General features: G+C 42.5%; 2 protein-coding genes across 4 annotated transcripts in view; one reads left to right on the plus strand and one right to left on the minus strand.

Moving 5' to 3' along the window:
* Nucleotides 1-3481: 3481 nt before the first annotated feature.
* cox4i2 (cytochrome c oxidase subunit 4I2) lies at nucleotides 3482-9434 on the plus strand. Of its 2 annotated transcripts, none has more exons than XM_085781093.1 (5): nucleotides 3482-3613; nucleotides 5254-5353; nucleotides 6343-6513; nucleotides 8066-8197; nucleotides 9000-9434. In XM_085781093.1, the coding sequence occupies exons 2-5, from the start codon at nucleotides 5254-5256 to the stop codon at nucleotides 9131-9133; spliced, it is 537 nt and encodes a 178-aa protein (XP_085637219.1). In that variant the 5' UTR covers nucleotides 3482-3613; the 3' UTR covers nucleotides 9134-9434. The 2 variants fall into 2 exon arrangements, with proteins under 2 accessions (XP_085637219.1, XP_085637220.1); XM_085781094.1 differs by having other exon boundaries at nucleotides 5254-5347.
* Nucleotides 9435-10682: 1248 nt separating this feature from the next.
* bcl2l1 (BCL2 like 1) overlaps nucleotides 10683-20133 on the minus strand; it is a 33899-nt gene continuing 24448 nt past the window's right edge. The window contains exon 3 of one of the 2 annotated variants that reach the window (XM_085781090.1): nucleotides 10683-14250. In XM_085781090.1, the coding sequence (XP_085637216.1) occupies nucleotides 14107-14250 (144 nt within the window). In that variant the 3' untranslated portion in view covers nucleotides 10683-14106. The remainder of the gene's footprint in view (nucleotides 14251-20133) is intronic. The other variant, XM_085781091.1, reaches the window with a different exon arrangement.

Below are 20133 nucleotides of genomic sequence, written 5' to 3' on the forward strand. Positions count from 1 at the left end.
CTATTTTATGGAAAATCTTATTGCACAGATTGTACGTTAAGTGTGACAAGAGTTCTATTCTATCAAAGTAATAGCAATCGGATCTCAGCTGTGGGGGAGCTAAGGTCAGGTCCTTGTAAGAGGACTCAAGTAGACAAGAAGACACAGCCTCTGAAAGTTCCTCTGCCAGTGATGAGTTTGTGAAATTAGTCCTAACAGCCTTTCAGATGCTGGAACAAGTGAAGACTAGCATGACTATAAGAAATCTCTTTCATGTGAATCTTTTTTACCCTGAGGGAAAAGACAAACAGTCGCCCATCCAGTGAGTAGTTGATTGTTGTTGAATGTTGAGGTGTCAGAGTGCCAGAGGCAGCGAACACTACATACAAATTCTGGGCCTTTTGCGGAGTCATGTTATTGCAGCTGCCTGACAGAAATGTTGGTGTAAATTATGTCCTGGAGTCTCTAAAGCACACCACTTAATCAGAGGCGTTAACAACACAGATCAAAGGTGTAATAAAACTTGTGACATTTGGAGTCTAGGACACTTATCGTTCTGAATAAACATAAAGATTGTTGTGTGGAGCTTCTGCTTAGTCCTCAAGGTTGTTACAGGGAGTAAATTTGACACTCTTGGTAATTCCTTCATTTTCATTGTTGAATCTTGCAGTGAGTTGAGGAGCCCAGACCATCTATTAAAGTCCTGGAGGATGTTATGGTGTGTGCTGTATCATGTTACAGACAATCGACAGTTGGGTTAAGAGGGTAAGGAAGAGTTTGACGTTGAGATATCTGAAATGTTTGACCACGGAGATGTCCTCAGGGAGGACAGCTGATTCAGGGGATATAAGAAGATTTTGACCAATTAATCTTAAAACCTGACAGGTTGCAGATGAGTTGCAGATGTTAAAGGATTCTGCATGAAGGGCATCATGAAGAGGCAGATGGACATGGACTCAGGGGGAAGCCCTGCCGGTTTGATCTGGCAGTGAAAAAGGCAACAAGCACATTTTGCCTGTCAAGATCATCGCTGATGGAGCAGCATACAGTCTTTTAATCATATGGACGAGATGACCTCTCCAGCCAATCAAACCTTTTACAGCATCTGAGCACATGACGGCCACTGGTGTTTTATCATCTTTGCTAACATCAATTTTATTTTGAGTGTCTGAGATTCTTGGCAGATTAACGACGACGTATAAACCGGTATAAATCATGCAGTGTTTTAGTCATTGAGACAAAACCTTGGTTTTAGATCTAGATAGTAAGATCTTTATCCTTCTTTACAAGTAAGGTGGTAAGAGCCATGTTGACTTCCCCTGGTAAAACCACTTTGTTCTTTCGAATTAAATAGAGTTCTGGGAAAAAGTCACCCCATTAAAACGCCTTAACCATCTACACATCATGGACTAAATCTTTAAGTTCCTCTGGAGTAACAAGCTCATACAATTATTTGGAATCACTGTCCATAAAATACAATCCACCTCACTGAGAAAACCCTTGTATTTAATCTACTTACTTGTATAAGAATAAATTGAAGAGAATAAAAGGACCTTGTGTCATTTATCTCCTTGAGGTCTCTAATTGCCTCCCCTAATAGATGGGATATCTGCATATTGCTCATTTGCACAGACTTCCATGGCCAGTAAAGGACTTGGTCATCCTACGCATCAGGAAATCTTTAAACTACACCCAGCCTACCTTCTATTTTTTCTCTTTTGGAGAGTTACACTTTGCTTGTGTTGTGGTACATCTTCTATTAAATCTTCTAACTGACTCCTAAAATAGTCTGTGGTCTTTAAAGCAGATATCATCGGCACGGCCGTTTCGGCTAATGCTGTGTTCAAGGCAGGCTTTTGAAACCGTAAGTTACAGCTTCAAGTCACAACTACGACTTGGTAGCGTTCCAGGTAACCCGTAGCTCGTGTTTTTACCGTCCTGTTGTCTGTGAAAGTTCCCTATAACGGCCACTCGTAACTTCCGACCCGTGAACTCGTACCAGATCGAACTGGTATGACTTCACAGGAAGGAAAAACACAAAGTACGAGTTTCCTTGAACGCACCATGAGTTAGCAGCCCCCGCCCTTGTCAGGCATCAATTGGTCCTCGTGCTACGTCACCACATTCACGCGCATCCCTTGGCTGCACACACAACCCTTCATGCCGTTCTCTCCCCTCATTGGATAACACTTGTATCCCACAAGGAAAATTTTCTCCTCGGGTTACAGCAGAGCAGAGTGACGGAGAGACTCGTGTTTAGGCTGAAATACTTCATGTAAGTGATTGCTGACGGAAAATAGGACTATTTAGGACTTATATTAACAAAAACATTCCACTGATATCTGCTTTAAGAGAGTCTACATTCAACTACACCTAGAATTCATAATTTTCCAGCAGGGTTGTACTAAATCGACACCTAGGTGCACAAGGGGAGCGTTTTCCAAGCAGACCAGTAAAAAGGACACTTTGATGTTTGGAGTTATTGGCAGTAAGGACACTTCACAAAGATGGGAGGAAGGGGACAGGTAGTTGACTCTAGAAAACATCCTTTATATCAAGGAAAAGAAGGAAAAGTTATCCAGGTGTTACAGCTTTGCAGGACAGCTGAGGCTCCTCTCATCTACCTAAAGCAGGAGTATACAGCATAACACGATCTATTTCTATCTATTAAACTTACAAAAACAATATCAAGAACATTTACCACAGGTTTGTTACTGCAGTTACTAAAGTAAATTTAAACAAGCTGGAAAAAAAATTAACAGGTGTTTTCCCTCTTTATGTGATCCATTTAACACCATTTACTGCACATTCTAATGCTGCCTATAGCTGCATTTTAGTTAGAGAGCTCTGGGCGGCGCACACGGCCTAGCAGAGTGGGGTTACTGTGAACAAGTCCTTATCTGACCCTCGGGACTCTCGCCCCTCCTCCTCCTCCTCCTCCTCCTCCTCCTGACTCCGCTGCACTGCCGGTGACCGTTGGCTGCCTTAACCCGCCCACAGACAGTCAACCGCAGGGCAGTCCGCCAAGCAACAGTGGGATAATGGTGACCCGGTGCCAACCTGCCCTCATGGAGGCATTAGTTAGTGTAAAATGTGACGGCTAATCTTGTCTGTGTGTGTGTGAGTGAGACAGAGTGTCTTTCTTGACTCTCTGATAAATAACACTTTCACTATGCGCGCGCCGCACTGTCCCACTTCCTGCCTGCTGTAAAATATAGCCCTGTCTGTGTCCTGAAGTAACCTCACCTGAAGCGACCCCGCAGCCCACCGTGTGAACAAGAGCTGTTGAAGTAAAGATTGAGTTTGTTGTCGTGTGTGTGTGTGTGTGATCTGCAAACTAAACTCGACCCACTCTCTCTGCCTCTGCCATTCCTATCAAAGCTTTCTCAGATTGTTTACTTGAGCTGGTTTTGGTCACACTCCTTTATAAGCTCCCTCCCTCTGCCCTACTCTCTCTCTCTCTCTCTCTCTCTCTCCCATCTCTCTCGCCCGCCCACCAGTTGATTCCTGCTTATTTTTATGTGGCGATAAGAGCAGAGACGCAAAAACGGGAAAGAAGTCCTGCACGGCCCTTTTCTCTTAGGATTTGGTCTTTCTGCTGTTGCACTTTCTGATCCACTCCCCGACACCGACCGTAAGTATCTGCCTTCAGCTGAAACAAGTAAACAAGACTATAATAGGCAACACTGAGGGAGATGACAGAGGAAAAGATACCCCCCCCCCACTCCTTCCCTTACCCCACACAGCTAGGGAGAGTGGCGGACGTGCAGAAAGGATAGTAAACCGTGACATAGATCGAGCTGAAAGATTTCATGAATTGCTTAAATGTGCAGTAGCAGCTGTGTTAGTACAGGAAGCTAAAAAAAAACAGTCTCTAGACAGAATAAAGTATGTCAAAACCCGCTGGTGCTGTATCTAGAACTTTATACCATATTTAAAAAAGTATTACCTTGTGGTTAAAAACATTTCCTCGTCTGCATGTTCTGTCTCTGCAGGAATAAAACACTTGAGAGAAAAAGTAAACATCAAGGCTGACTGATAGCCATTACTGGACGCAAACAATGCTCCCTCCAGTTCCTTTTATTACGTAATAAACTGTGTTGAGATAAAGAAAAGAAACTGCATGGGACAAAAATGACAGTGTTTTTCTTTAAATTTGTTTTAGTAAACAGGTCAAGTCGTTTGCCTCACTTCTGTCCCTCTCAGAAGGTCAGCACGGACTCTTAAATTGAATACCTGCCAATATCCGCCATTTTCAGACGCTGTGCTTGTGTGTGTGTTAGTATGTGTGTGTGTGTGTGTGTGCAATAAGCCATAGAAATTCAGCTGAAAGGACAAAAGCAGCGGGAAAGAGATTAAATCTTCCAGCATGATTTAAATACTATTCCTCATCACTAACAAACCTGGAAAACAAATTGAACATGAATAACTTTCCACATCAAGTTAAAAAAAAAGGTCAGTGCAGCGTTGTCCACGTGGTGTCATCTGCTGCGTATCACTGACCCTCACATTCACCCAACACCCACATCAAGGACACACGTTCTGCTTTGGCAATTAGTTTTAAATTGAATCTGATACTGTGCTGATGCGTTATTACGATGTGCTATCAAGTAGTTTTCATCCAGACAAACTTTATAAAACACAAACATTATGGACTGTGAACACTTTAAGAATTATTGTGTGTAAATGTGATGTGTGCATATTTTTGTTTGTGCAATAATTGAAAAATAACCTAAATATTGTCTTTGCCTTTCATTGAACTGCTGGTTACACTCACAGCTGCCCTTTAAACGCTCCTCTGAGTCACAAAGGCCTACAACCTGTGGTGCGTTCAGGTGCTTTGGTCCTCTTTACCAATGCCATTTACTTTGTGACAAAATAATACTGTAAGTGAAAGTTAACAGCTGCACAAGTAAACAAAACTATTACACTCAAAATATATAGGCCTATTTATTCATGACTTTTAGTTCACTTGGTTAAAAATGCTGGTGGTTTTTCTGGAATGTTTTTTAAGGAATAACTAATTTATTAATTTGTTTAAATGTATCTATTTTTGTGTTCATTAAAAAACCGTCCAAACCTAATTCAGTCATCTAAATTTAAAAGTAGGTCACCTCCTTACAGCTGTGTGTCCTGGAGCTCTGAGACGAAACTTAGCTCAGGTGCTAACTAGCTACTTAGCCGTAGCATTTTGTGAGAAGGTCACTTCGTAGGAATTATGAGAGTTTACTGTTCACCTGTATCACTGTGTGTTGTTACCTGTGTTGTTTCCAGATGCTTCACCTGACTGCAGGGCGCGTGGGAGGGCTATTGGCCAAGCGCGCGACGGCGACCTTCGCCACCGGCAGCGCGAGGATGGCGAGCCACGGTCACGGTAATTATCACATCCGCCAGGTAAATTAGTTCCTGTGCGGTAGTAGAGAGAAGTCCCCGAGACTGAAACAGGAGGCGGGAAGTTGTCACAAATATAACAGTAGGCCTATGTCTATGATACACAACAGGTCAGAGGTCAAAGGTCAAAGGTCACTGCAGGGACCAGATAGACAGACAGACAGACAGACAGACAGACAGACAGATAGATAGATAGATAGATAGATAGATAGATAGATAGATAGATAGATAGATAGATAGATAGATAGATAGATAGATAGATAGATAGATAGATAATGGCTTAATTTTCCGGTCAATAAAGTACTGTTAAAGATGGAGAGAATTGACACAAACTGAAAAAAGCTTCATATTTCCCTCTGAAATGTGGTGAAACTGGATTATAAAGCAGAAGAAAATGGACATATTCAACTAAAATACCTCAAAATGTAAAAATAATAATAATAATAATAATAATTATTATTATTATTATTATTATTATTATTATTATTATTATTATAACAAAACGTATTTAACTACATCCCTTGAGTAAATGTACTTAATGATTTGGGTACAATCAAATTTTGTCACTAAAACCTTTGGAAACACTATGGCTGCCATTGTGTTTGTGAAAAGTATAAAAGAATAATACAACTGTAACTAGGTCAAAGGTCTTGGTGTAAAATCTGTAGACCTTTTTAAAAAGCTGACTGGAAAATATTTTCTGTAACTGGCTGCTACACAACAGCCTGAAGTATCTGTTTAAAAACAGATTCAAATCAACCAGCTGAATTTAAATAAAAGTTCTCAGTGTTGCAGATATACAGTATGTATAGATATTGATAATGTGCCTCTGTCATACCAGCAGATGGCGCTGCTGTACCGTCATGACTTGACATCATCAAGTAACATTTCCTGGGTTTTTTAAATGTCTCTTGACTGAACTTTGCTGCGTCATTTGAAAATATCATGACTCTGTCACCTCTGTCCATCCAGATGTGGCGGAGAACACAGCCACAGACATGTCTCAGCCGATGTACTGGGACCGCACGGACATCCCCCTGCCTGACAGACCCTACACTGACGCCCATGGTCCCTCTGAGAAGAGCCTGAAACAGAAGGAGAAGGGACCCTGGGGCCAGCTGTCCAAAGAGGAGAAGCTCGCCTGTACGCCACACACACACACACACACACACACACACACACACACACACACACACACAATAAAACACTGAAACAAGTTGAACACACAGGAAATGAATCATCATCAAAAGTAACACTCCCTGTATCTGACAGCTGTGGCTGCTGATACTGTGCAGAGTAAGATATAAAAACCTATGAGCATCTAAAATGTTAGTGTTACATCATATGTTACATCATAATGCAACATCATCTATTATTATATGATAATATAACTTTGATACCCTCTGATAGATATTTACATTTGATAATGAATGTTCTTCATATTGTTATGATTCTTATTATCACTATTATTATATATAAATAAAACGTAACATTCAAAACACATGATGAGTTTAGAAAACACAATATGTTGTTCAGGAATTCAGATTAAATCAGCGGTTCCAACTTTCTCCACTCGTGATCCCATGTTAAAAGGGAAAAGAAACAGTGTCTAGTTGTCACATGTTTCACTTCTGACTTCTAAAGATTTCCCCTCTAAATTTCAACTTCTACTTTCCTTTGAAGATCAGAGAAAAGTACAAAATATAAATTTAAGTTTGCACAGCAGAACTTGAGCAGATTGTAAACAGAGGGCTTCTTCCTGTTAAAGGGAGTTTTTCTTCCTCTGTCACTCTGTTGTTCATTGTTGTAACTGTTGACATACCATGATACTGTGAGGCCTTGACACAACTGTTTAAAGTGTCTTCAGATCATTTATATGAGATTTGGTGCCTGAAAAAGTACTGTATATAAAGTAGCTATCACTGCTGTAGACACTACTTTAAATATAACAGTTTCATTGTGGAGGTTCTAGTGCCACCTTGACCCACTGTTACGGTTTTGGTTGAACTGGACTCAAATCCAGACAGATGCAGAAGACACAATACACAGTATAATAAAAAAAAAACAATGATTTGGCTTACTGGGAGCACAAAAACATACACAAAGGCAGGGACACAGGAAACATAGAGAAAGAACACAGGGCACAGAGACAGGAACAAAGAAGCAGCAGAGACACACAGGAGATCTGAAGATGAACACAGACAAACCAACAAAAAAGAACAGGTAGAGGTTAAATGAGGTTAAATACACAGGGAGAAACTAGACACAGTTGCGATACATGAGGTAATCACAGGAAGACAAGACACAGTGAATTTCACAATAAGACAGGAAACCAGAGACAAACCATGACACCCACCACATTAAAATACTTCTCTTCCACTAATGCATCAGTAGCAATTTAGCTATTTATGACAAACATCATAACATATCAGTCAGAGGAGACATTGTACTTTTACTTTTGATACAAATGTGTCTCTACTGAGTAACATCTTTTGCTTCATGAAACAAACAGAAGGCGTCACATGCAGATATTGTCTATCATTATACGTGATCTTTTCAAACTAAATGACGACTGGTTTCCCTCACTGTGAATGTGTTGAATGTGTTTCTATTTCTGATACATTGACATGTCTTCACTTTTCTAATGTCTTCCCTTGGCCTCTGCCTCTGCCCTTTTCCCCGCCCCTCCCTGCAGTGTACCGGCTGTCATTCTGTAAGACCTTCCCAGAGATGACGAAGCCGTCACACCAGTGGAAGACCGTCATGGGGGGCATCTTCATCTTCCTGGGCTTCACCGGGCTGGTGGTCTGGTGGCAGAAGCTCTATGGTAATAAATCAGTTTTCTTGTCACGTAGACGTTCAGAACTGTCGCTGCAGAAAAATGAGTGACTAACAACATTAATGGCGCCTCTGCTCCTTTTAAAGGGATGGTTCAACATTTTGGCAAATTCTCCTATTGCCGTAATTCCTATAGTGATAGTAGGTTCATTACTTTTGATTATGTTGTTTTGAGATCTGCAGGGCAGAGACGTGAGCTGCTCAGCTAACACAATGAAGGTGAACGGTACAGGTCCCCTGTCCCTAATCAAACTCATAATACACAATCCAACAAACTCCAAAATGCTCTCGTGGACAAGTTGTGACCTACTGTACACATTCACCATGCTATGAAATGATCATGTATAATTATGTAACATTACGACATGTGAAGCAAATACTCAAAAATACTTGCGTTTTTTAAATCACTCCGCCCAGCAGTTATGTCTGAAATGTAGTTCCGGCTACGCATTTGCCTCCAACTCATAATGTTATATGATTATTTCATAGCGTGGTGAATGTGCAGGTCACAACTTGTCCACAAGAGCGTTTTGGAGTTGTTGGATTGTGTATTTGATGAGTTTGATGAGGGACAGGAGACCTGTACCATTCACCTCCATTGTGTTCGCTGAGCAGCCCACGTCTCTGCCCCGCCGATCTCAAAACAACATGCACCGATAATTAAAGGAGATGAACTATGACTATAGAGATTATGGTGATAGGCGAATTTGCCAAAATGTTGAACTATCCCTTTAAGTATCCAATGTTCACTGATGCACTGTGTGTCTGTTTGTTCCTCTTGTTTCCTCCAGTCTACCCTAAAACCCCCAGGACCTTTGACGAGGAGTGGCAGGCCAAACAGCTGAAGAGGATGCTGGACATGAGGGTGAACCCCATCGAGGGCTTCTCCGTCAACTGGGACTATGAAAAGGGTCAGTGGAAGTAAAGGGACGGGCTGGACTGGGGCGGCGGAGGTGGCTCACAGTTCGGACCCGACACTCCAGAGCTCGGCTTTGTTTCCGCTCTGGCTTTGAATGTTGCATCGTCACTGTTAAAAACCACTAGAAAGATAGAGCTCATATCCACTGTCGGCATCTCTGGAGTCTTCACTTTACTGCACCACCTCTGGCCCTCAGTCAGTCAGTCAGCTGCTTCTCCCCCCACTGCTGCTGCCCCTCGTCATGGTGATGACCACCGTGTCCGTCCAGGTGGAGCCGTATGATAATAAAGTTTTACTTGTGTCTCTGTGTCTTTTGTTGTATCAGTGTGTACGGAGTCGTGTTTGTTTGAATCTGGATGGCAAGAGACAAATCATTTACATCAGCAGGATACTTCAGGTACATTCAAGGTTAACCTAAAGGTTATTGAGATTATAAAGAACAAGATCAGCTTCTTATAGGTGATGTGTTGCGTTCAGGGACAGGTCTCCATATAAGTTGAAAGTAGGAATATTTAAGGAACAATATCTTTCAGTTTTCTTAGTCTAAAGCACTGATCTGTCTTACTGATACTACATAATGCTACACATGCATGCATCAGAACTATTACACATAACACTATAGGATGCATTCAAGGGTTGCAGTTTTTTTTTTCTAAAGCTGTATTTTGATCTGTTTCTGTCTCAAATACCAATCCCTCCATGTATGTGGCTCTTTGAAACAAACAAGGTCTTTGTGGTTTTCAGGTAAATATCTCATAAACGGCTCTCAAGATGAACTGTCATGACCTCTGACCCATTAGCCCAGACTCTGGAAAAAGACAGAGACAGACTCACCACATCCTCCAACATGGTTTTTTTTTTTTTTTTAGAGCTTTATTAGTTCAACGTAATTTAAAGTTTTTACAATGCCATTCTAAGACTTACAAACGGACCATTGGACATGGTTGTTCTAGACTCTTATGACCAACAAAAATGCACCAGAGACCCAACTTTTTTTTTTTCCTTTTGAAAATATCCTCTTGCTTTGTTTTTTGCATTTTCTCGCCTAGAAGCAGTTCAACAACCCTACAAAATAAAAGCACAATGAATGACAATGCACATCAATGCAAAGATGGGGGTTTTTTAAGGCCATTTGAAGGGGCACAATTATGCTTTTTACACCAAATATAAATAATGTTTAAAAGCCATCAGTTCAGTTTTTCTTAAATATGTTACTAAGCTAACGCACTATTCTAATTAGTTTAAATAACTAGCATATATATTTACATATAGAAATACATATATATGTAAATATATATGCTGTCACACTTCCTTCATTTGTGCCTCCTTCGGGAACAGAAATTCACACGCATGCACACACACACACACACTCACACATATGTAAGAGGGGGGTTTGCCTGGACAGCAGAGAAAAGTCAACGAGCAGCTTCTTGGTGTGACACACACTAGAAAAATATAGAAATATATACTGTACTGGAATGTATGAGAGCAGATCTTGGCCAATAAGATGCATTTAGAGGGGGAGACTCATCGGTTTGTTTTGTTGTTTTATTTTGGTAAAGTGTTGCTTGGTTGATTTTGAAGGATGAGAGATGAGTCCTGCTTTGAAGATGGAGGCACAGCTGCTCTGACAGTGCAGTGATGGGTGTTTCTTTCCCTTTAATGTTTCCTCTGTGTGGCTCCACACGGCTGAATCTAGAGCTGAACTCTGGTTTGATGAGCTTCAGACGGTCCCTGTCAGTCAGCGCACCGAGGCCGTGTTGTGCTTTATATTGTTCTGCTTTAGCACACAGGGACATACTGTTGTGAGCTGGAGACTGGATTTGGAATAAGATCAAATTTGACGCAGTTGGGGAAGGGGGGAGGAGAACACCCTCCACCCCCCACCACCACCACCATTACCCCACTTTCCCCTCCCTTCCCAGTAAATTAACGGAGCTGCCAGTTGTTGGTGCGTGAACACCAGGCGACAAACACTCCTCCGACTCCAGCTTTAAATTAAAGATGGAAAGATGTTGAGAAACAAAGACGAGGTCTCCTTCTCTCCGTCTCTTGTGGACTACATCTGACTGGCAGGTGTATGTGTGTGTGTGTGTGTATGTGTGAAGCAGCAGGTGGGCCAGCTGTGACTGACACACGTGACTAGGTGCAGTGACAGCCAGGGGAGCGCAGAGGAAGAGGTGGAGCTGGATGGAGAGGGGGAGAGGGGGAGAGGAGGAGAGACGGATGGAGATTTGACAGATTGGAGGCGTCTGGGGAGGACGGGGGGGTGGGGGGGTGTGGAGGGGCTGGACTGTGAAAGCAACGCGTGGATAACTAGGAGTGAGTGTGTGTGAGATGAGATGAGAGACGGAGGCTCTGGCGTCTAGTTTTACGCCTCTGCAGCCTCAGACGGCGGCTGGTTTCCTTAAGACGGTGAACAGACACGCCGCGACACGTTCCTCATCAAACTGAAACCTGTGATGCCGAACTGCGTCGTCTCTCCTCGTGCACGGCAGCAGCTGCAGTTTGCTACATCAACGTCATGTTAACTCTGATGTTTACTGAGATGAAACATAACTCGGACTAATGGCAGCGATTATTCAAACAGCACAGTGGGGAAAAAAAACAAACAAAAAAAAAAAACAGCAGGAATAGTTTTCTGTGAGAACAGTGCAGCACATGAATTGGTTTTATTGCAAAATTATCAGTGAAAATGACTCTGATACTTTACTTTAACCCCCCTCTCCCCACCCCCACCCCCACACTGAGTAGTGCATGTAAACAACTATGGCTGCAACTTATTAGTATTTCCTCAATGACTTGATATATCCTGATAAAATGCTATTGAAAACGTTTGTCTATAGATTGAAACCCAAAGATATTCAGTTTATTGTTATAGGTGTGATTATTGATTATTATATATAGAGAGAAGAGGTAAAAATTTCACATCTGAGAAGCTTTAACAGGTGATTTTTTTTTTTTTTTTTTTTGTCATTTTGGTAAGTTGATCAACACAGTTTTCAACAATGAGCTCCTGTGAAGCTTCTGTAACTGGACAATGAACAGATGATGAGCGACTGACAGTGATACATCGCAGCTGCTATTAGAACTGGAGCGATGAAGCGGGCCAGATTAATACAGTGGCTGATGTGAGCTTCCTGCAGACGCAGTGATTAGGAGATAAGAACTGCTACAATTACACATTAGCTTATTGCAGGTATGTCTGTTTCAGTGCATTTGTCAGCTGACTATAGTGACAACAAAGAGCAGCAAAATAAAAGTAGGCTTTTAGATTTAATTTAGAGATAGTATCATTGTCAAGTTTCCCTTTTGTTTACCTCTTAGTCATATTAGGAAAAAATATATATATATATACTAAAATCAGCCAGTTTACTACTAGAAATAATAAACGCCCAGTATCTAAATAACAATTCAGAGTTGGGTTTAAGATGTATATACATACAAAAACATAAATTTAGCTGTTATTATGCTTATAATTGGAGATAATAGAGAATAGATTATTTATTTATTTAATTGCTCGGTGTCTTCATGAAAACCCACCCCAAGAGTGAATTGTAAAATGTCCAGTAACACACCGTTAGTGTTCAATATGAAATCATCAATCATTAAACATGAGTGAAGCTGCGTCTCTGTCAGTCGTTCATTAACCGCCGATACCCCAGTTTTGGATTCTTCACAGAAGCTGTCCACACACATACCTTAATAAAAATGTTGTTAAAACTGCTCACAATTACATTAGACTGTATTGTAAATCATTCATTGTTTTGATGTTGTTTGTCGAAGCAGAATGGAGGGGCGGGGCTTAAAGTAAAGTGTAACCACAACGACAGCTTGACATCCAAATATCCACATGTGAAACCCTGAAGACTGTTGGGATCAAAGAGTCTCTCGTGCTGTTGAAAGATCCGTCTAAAAGTCTCTGTGACCGGTGTCGCTCTCTTCCGTCGAATGTGTGTGTGTGTGTGTGTTGCTACAGTATTTGCTGCATTATTTAGCTACTGTGGAATAAACACGGGTCTGAGCCACTGCACGCCGCTCTGTCTGTGCTGCAATCACGCCGATTCACTGACTTAACACAAACAGGGTCAGATGGAGGCAGAGTGAGCGACGGTGAGCTCGGTGCAGCTCGGCGGGAGCAGTGGGGTTTTAATGTTTCAACAAATCCAAAAAACCAAAACGCACCAACGAACACAAACAAGCAGAAGATTAAGTTGATTTAGTTCCCCACAAGGTTTTTTTTCAGTTTAAGACTCTCATTGTTTTCTCAACCAAAATCTCTCCGACTCCTTTTTCGTTTCCCAGTCACACCAAACCTAAAAAGCATGAGCACAAAACAGTCAGTGTATGCAGTCATGGAGTATGATGTTATACTGTGTGAGTCGGTGATCCAGGATGGAAACTACAGGAGCTTTTCAGGGACACATCCGTCTCCATATGGCACATACAAAGCTATTGTGTGAGGGGACGTGTGATGAAACGAGCTTCAAGATGAGACATGTAGAGCAGCCCAGGCCCACTCTTTACATCAGACAGGTCTGTGCAGACTGGAAATCAGTTTTAGTCTCTTTTGAGATTGAAAATGAGAAACAAAAAATTTGTTAAAACTAATACATACATACAAAAAAATGATACAGAAACAAGAAAGGGAACAGAAATAACAATGATTCAGTGAATTAAGGAGTAATATGCCTGTCTCTGTATAACCATGCACATTTCACCAGGGTGGAGTAAGGTGGCAACATGAATACTAATAACTCTTCCTCTTCTGTCTTCCTCCTCAACAGTCCAACAAAGTGAGGATTCTCAGTCCACTGTGTGAGGGAGGGGAAGTAAACATCATCAGTTCTGAGGAGACAAACAGGACCTTCATTTCAACTTTTACGACGTGTACGCTGAGTGTAGTGAAGGAGGTGCGTGGTGGAGAGGGCCGATCGTGGGAGACGGGCGTCGAGACTTTCGTCGTCCTCCGGCTCCTCTCACAGGCGTTTCTGGGCGATGAGCGAGCCCACCACCACCCCGGTCACCAGGGTCATCCCCGCCAGCAGCCACTTCTTGAAACTCTCCTGAGACCTCCTGGTCTCTGCTGCTGCGTCCTGCCCGAAGATTTCAGCAAAGTGCTCCTGGAAGACAAGGAGAGAAGGAAAGGCTTAAACCTAGGTAGATGAATCGATGCTTCAGGACGATGTCTAAGAACGGAAACTGAGTTTCACTTGGACTTTTGTACTCAAAGTAAGCCAAGAGTTCCCCTTTGACCAGTGTTTTTCAACCTTGGGGTTGGGACCCCACATGGGGTCGCCTGAAATTCAAATGGGGTCGCCTGAAATGTGTTGTAATTGATTAAAAAAAACAACTTAAAATGAATTATTCTTTTAAAAATGTGACGAAAAACAACACACACAATCTTAAACAACTGTATTCTATACTTTCACTTTTTTGAATATATATTGAGTTCAAACAAAATGCAGCATATAAAAATATCTGAGCTGGCGCATCATGATTGTGGGGTCGCCAGTAATTTGTGATGTCAAAATGGGGTCACAAGCCAAAAAAGGTTGGGAACTACTGCCTTAGACTCAGGTGAAACATCAACATGACGGCACAAGCTGATAACAGTGAGGGGATCAGCGTCTGGAAGGGGTTTGTCAGTTTTTTTGTGTCCAACCTTGGATAAAACAATGTTTACAATGTCACTGTTACATCTGTGATGACTTAAAGTAGCAACATGACTCGTTTATTCCGCGTTTCAAACAGAGGCAGCAGCTGAGTGGGAGCAGTCTGTGCCACTCACATCAGCAGCTCTACAACTACCTACTAGCGAACATGCAGCAACATTAGCACAATCATTTTCATCATGAGAAGAAGAGTTCCTCCTGTTCCTGTATGTATTATGGTATAGATATGCTGGTGTTTCACATTGACAGAGTTATGGTGTTGAAATGACAAATGCAACCAGCCCCCGATCAAGATGAGCCTTCAAATTATTTGACTAATTCCTGTGTCTCTTGTGGTTAGGTTTTAGGGGAAACAATGCATTCAAATTGTAAATATAAGTGTGGTTGTCGGTTTTATATTTAGGTCATATCACCCACGCAGCTCTAACACCAGGGTATTTGCTGCTGACTATGTGAAATACTGTATATTCAAATATGGAAGAAAAAAAAGCATGCAAACTTGATCACTTCCCAAAACACCCATTTAAATAAAAAAGCAGCCGCAGACAGGTTTAGAGAGTCAGGTAGATTCCCTTCTATAAAGGTCTGCGGGCCTCAAACACAATGACGACTGCTGAGACACCCACATCTGGGTATTCATATGACTGTGTGGAAATTTCCACTCACCACAGCAAACGCACAGGTAAGGAACCATCACGACCAGTGAAAAGCCCCAAAAGCCACCTGCACACTCATAACAACGTCTCATTGATTACAAGGGAAAAGAAAAACATTAAAGCCGTGAATCAGAAGCTGCTCACAGGAGCTCAGTTTACAAATTTTTCCACTGAACATCCCCTCGTGCTGCAGGCGTCCCCTCCGTCCTGCAGACCTGCTGTTGTTGCCGACATTCTCTCCCACCGTCGTCCTCGCTCTGCCAAGCCTGCATTGCCGCCCACTGAAATCATTTCCTGGAAATGAGCCGCGGATCGTGCAGTTTTGACCCACGGCCACAGGGAGGCAGCAGCGAGGCTCACATCTAAATGGACAAACACAACTAGTGGATCAGCTGAGGTGGACCTGGCCCTACTGAGTCACTGCCGGTGATGAAGTCCATGTTGACGGAGAGTCTTAGCGGGAAGACGGGAGAATTAAATCTGAATAGAGGTCACATGACTAATTCAGATTCAGTCTGATAAAGTTGGCAATTTATCAGGTGGGCCACAGGGTCATCTGGAGGCTGTTACTGACGGGAACAGGAAAGTGAAAGGACGGAGCAGGAATCACTGAGACGTAGAAAGAATGCAGGTGGGGGGGGGGGTTTCTGGAAACAGTAATGAAGCAAAGTAAATCATCAGAGCCGTATCAAAGGAGTTACAGGAACACGGGGGCTGCTCCAGAGGAGACTAACAAACTCACTTGAAACTCCTGACCGCGACCTGACAACGGAGGAAGCTCCAATAACAGGAATCACCATGACAACAGGTAAATTAAGCGGTGCACAACCTCTGGTTTCATCCACAGATGGGAGACACGGTGCGCAAAAGAGTCAAGACACACGGCAGCAGTGAACGAGTTAAAGTGGTTTAAAGGGTGGGTGAGTTAACACAGAGTTGTTCACCGGACCATTTAGCCCCCACACGTCTCATTCAGCTGCGTCTGGTTCAAGACCCAGGACTGATCTCCTGTGATGTATCTATGGACACCGGCAGCGTGAGAAACATGACATCATCAGCGATCATGTGGATCAGTGAGTAAGGAGCTTCATGAGGAGCAGTTCCAGTATGTGGAGTGCAGGTCTCAGTCCCGGGGAAACGGTGGTGATGATGAGGTGACTGCATCACAGCGGCTCTCGGTGGGATCCTGCTGTTGACTTTTAAAGCTCTTCGCAGCCTCTCTCTGCGCTGCACACCTGACCTTTGAACAGCAGGAACCAGCTCGTAGCCTGAGGTCTTTTAGTCGTTCCTGAGGCAAAGATAAAAAACCAAAGGCGATGGAGCCTCAACAGTCAGAGCCCTGAAACTGTGGAGGGAGCTGCCTGAGGAAATCAGGTCAGCAGGGTCAGCGGCCTCTTTTAGATCTCTTCTTTTATTGTGGAGCTTTTCCTGATTTCTCTACGGCCTGACTGATTGACTGGGCAGATATCAGTTTCAATATTGGTGCATGTGTTGGTCAATAATTGCAGTACTTGAACTGCAAACTGTCTGGGTTTCATTTAGAAACTAGAGAATGCATTTCCTGAAGGAAATACGGGTGAATGCTGAAAGCTGGAAGCTGAATGAGCTGAATAAATTGTTAAAACAATGCTGAATTAAGTGAAGAAATCTTGAAGAGATGAAACAATATATGAAGAGTATGAAATGGTTGGAAATTATTTGAATTGTAGGACTGATGGGGGCTCGTGAAAACGTGTGTAATTATTCACCATAGGCTTCCTTGTTCAGTTATTTATCGTTAAACAGTTACGCGCCAAACCGACAATATGTATTTGTCACATGTCTTTGAACCATGTTTAATAAATATGACAAACACAGTTTCTGTATGTATACAATAATATCAGCTCATTAATCACTTATTGGAATTCTTTACTCCCTATTGGTATTAGCGCCAAATATCACACTTTAGACTTTGATTACAGCATTGACTGCAATTGCTTTTATTTTGGTTTTACTGATTACTACTCATCGCCCCCTGCTGGTGACACAGCTCTTGGTCTATTTGCACTAAGACACTTACATTGTCTCTGTGATGTTTTCATTTCATGTTTGTTTTGCTGCTTGTGTGAACCACTCTGGGTGTAGAAAAGTGGACTGCAAATTGAGATTAATATTGTGATGGGAAGGACTGTGCACAGCAGTGGTTACATTAGTGAGGACGGTCCACTGAGGATGATCCGATGTCCGGTGGGGATCTTGATCTCAGTCTGCTGAAGTGAAAATTAATGAGCTTCGATATCGACCCGATCGATAGGGAAAATGAATGAGCGCGTCCTGCGGCTCCTTAAGGCCCTGACACTTGTTGTATTGTTGAAAGAGGCGCTATCAGTTAACAGACTCACAGTCTGAGTGTAACAATATGAGGAAGTGAAGACAAAGTGACAAGTCATGATTCAGAGGTGTTTTACAGAGAGAAAGGCCTTTTGGGGGGGGGTCAGAGCTGCTGGCTATCATTCCTCAGGAATTTGATATTTTGTTTGATAACAGAGGTGTGGAGGCCAGCATGCCTCCCCGCCCTGGCGTTTCCCCCTGCCTAATGTGTGACATCATCACCACCAATGGACCAATAAAGAACGGACTGAAAACCCAAACAATGAATCTGACTGGTCTCTCAGGAAACGTACCAACAATGACACGCACGTAGTTACAGGATGACTTGTAAATATCTCAAGCATGAGCGGGGATGTTGCTGCATTCGACTCGTCGGTGGCGTCTGCAGCGCCGTGATGCTGCAGTCGAGTTCTGAGGAAACCAATCTTGGCTTTGCAGCTCGTACTTCTAAGAACATGCAGGGTGGAAATGTGCCGGCTGAAGATAAGAGATGGTGCGGAGGAGATGGCGTGGTGGTGATGACCTCATTTGTGCTCAGTCCCTAACCAAAAAAGTGACTGACAGCTCGATGCATGTGTCATCGCAAGTGCGCTGATGGTGTGAACCTATTTATAGCAACATTTATCTGATTTTCTCCACAGATATTTAGTATCACCACGCTGATATTCAATCTCTTGATAAAGCAAATAATTCTCATGAAACCAACGATGAATGATTAAGAAAACTGTGAGAACAGAGATAGACTGATCCAATCCAATATTAGTGTTGGGTCCTATCTATGTTGGTAAAAAATTATTGATTAGATATCGAACAGATGGCGATCCAGATTCCAATCTGCAGTTTGTGCATCTGGTTTGTCACACTGAAGAAGAAGAGTGAGCTGCTAGGAAACACAACAGAAGCTAAGCAGGTGGCAACGGAGTGTTAGCAGCTGGTACTGTTGCACTTTTATTTTTAACATTTATTATTAAAACTTGTAAATCGTTGTTGTCTGCTAGCCTAGAAATCTAGCTGCACCCTAGCGGCAGCAATATATATTTGCTCTGTAGGTCTAGAAACGAGCCATAGGAACGTTTTGAGTCTCGAACACCGATTGTGTTCACCAATCATATCTGTTTAGAGAGTCGTTGGGCGGGCTTAACGCCATGACGACATACATCTTAATTGGCTTGTCAGGCTAACGTCATCCTGCTCTTTGCTCTGATTGGTCGTAGTGCTACCCTATTGCGTGCAGAGGCAGTTTGAAAGACAGCCTTCATCCTGCCCCCTGGATTGGTGGTGAGGTCTACCAGTCGTTGCCAGACTAGACATTTTAATGATATAGTCTGGCTTGTCAGGCTAGCTGGCTGCTGCAGTATCCCCGATTTAATTTATCCTTGTCAGCTGAAATGATTTCTTTACTACTACTACTATATATGTATATATATATATATATACACACACATACATATATACATACACACATACACACATACACACATATATATGTATACACACACACACACACACCTCTGTCTGCATCAGTCACTGCACCTTGGATCTGTAGCGCAGGTTGTTGGCTCAGAGGAAGCCAGGCTGCTCTCACATGAGATCCTTTCATTCATGGTTTCACTCGGTTAAATAAACATGCGCATACTTCCACTGTGAAACACTTATCAAACATCCTTGAGAAGCTTTCACACTTATGTTTAGATCTGAGCGCTGGGTCAATGAGTACTGGCGGAGGAATTTATAAATATGTGCGGATCTGAAGGCTTCGCTGGAGACATGGGCTCATGTCATGCATAGTTCAGTCAAGGCTAGAACAGCTTGGCCCTCGCATACTGACTCTCCCTACCAAGGCCTGTTAATGACTGGGAGGAAATCAAAGAGACTCCTGACTGTCTCTGTGTGTGAGGAAGCTGTCGAGAAGATTAAATATTTGTCTTCAGCTTCGTTCAAACTTCCTTTTGGCCATTTTTAGCCAAACTGATTGCAATTCTTAGACACAGATGACACCATGGACGGAAATAAAGAAGTGTGTGCAACAAGAGGCTGGGCTGAAAGCTGCACCGGAGGAAAGTTGCTTTTAAGTGTCTTGATCACCGAGCAGCAATAAAGTGAAGCAGTTTGAATTATGCACGAGGGATTGATAAATGGAAGTAAAGTAAACAATGACGTAGTTTGATTACACCGTACTGTACATCATTTAATATGAGTCAGAGTTTTACTGCGGCCCCCCCTTAAGTGTTTCTTGAGAGCTGTCTGACCGCTGCCTGGAATAATGTGAGGAATGAGGGTGGAGAGAGGAAAACGACAACACCTT

Source organism: Trachurus japonicus, chromosome 7 (assembly GCF_045865225.1).
Source record: "Trachurus japonicus isolate A0001 chromosome 7, Traja_1.0".
NCBI lineage: Eukaryota > Metazoa > Chordata > Actinopteri > Carangiformes > Carangidae > Trachurus > Trachurus japonicus.

What these genes read in the sequence shown, in the direction of transcription:
- cox4i2 (XM_085781093.1), top strand. Translation starts at nt 5,254, where the DNA reads ATGCTTCACCTGACTGCAGGGCGCGTGGGAGGGCTATTGGCCAAGCGC. An exon ending in GATGGCGAGCCACGGTCACG is followed by an intron (nt 5,354 to 6,342) that starts GTAATTATCACA and finishes CTGTCCATCCAG; the next exon opens with ATGTGGCGGAGAACACAGCC. An exon ending in CAAAGAGGAGAAGCTCGCCT is followed by an intron (nt 6,514 to 8,065) that starts GTACGCCACACA and finishes CCCTCCCTGCAG; the next exon opens with TGTACCGGCTGTCATTCTGT.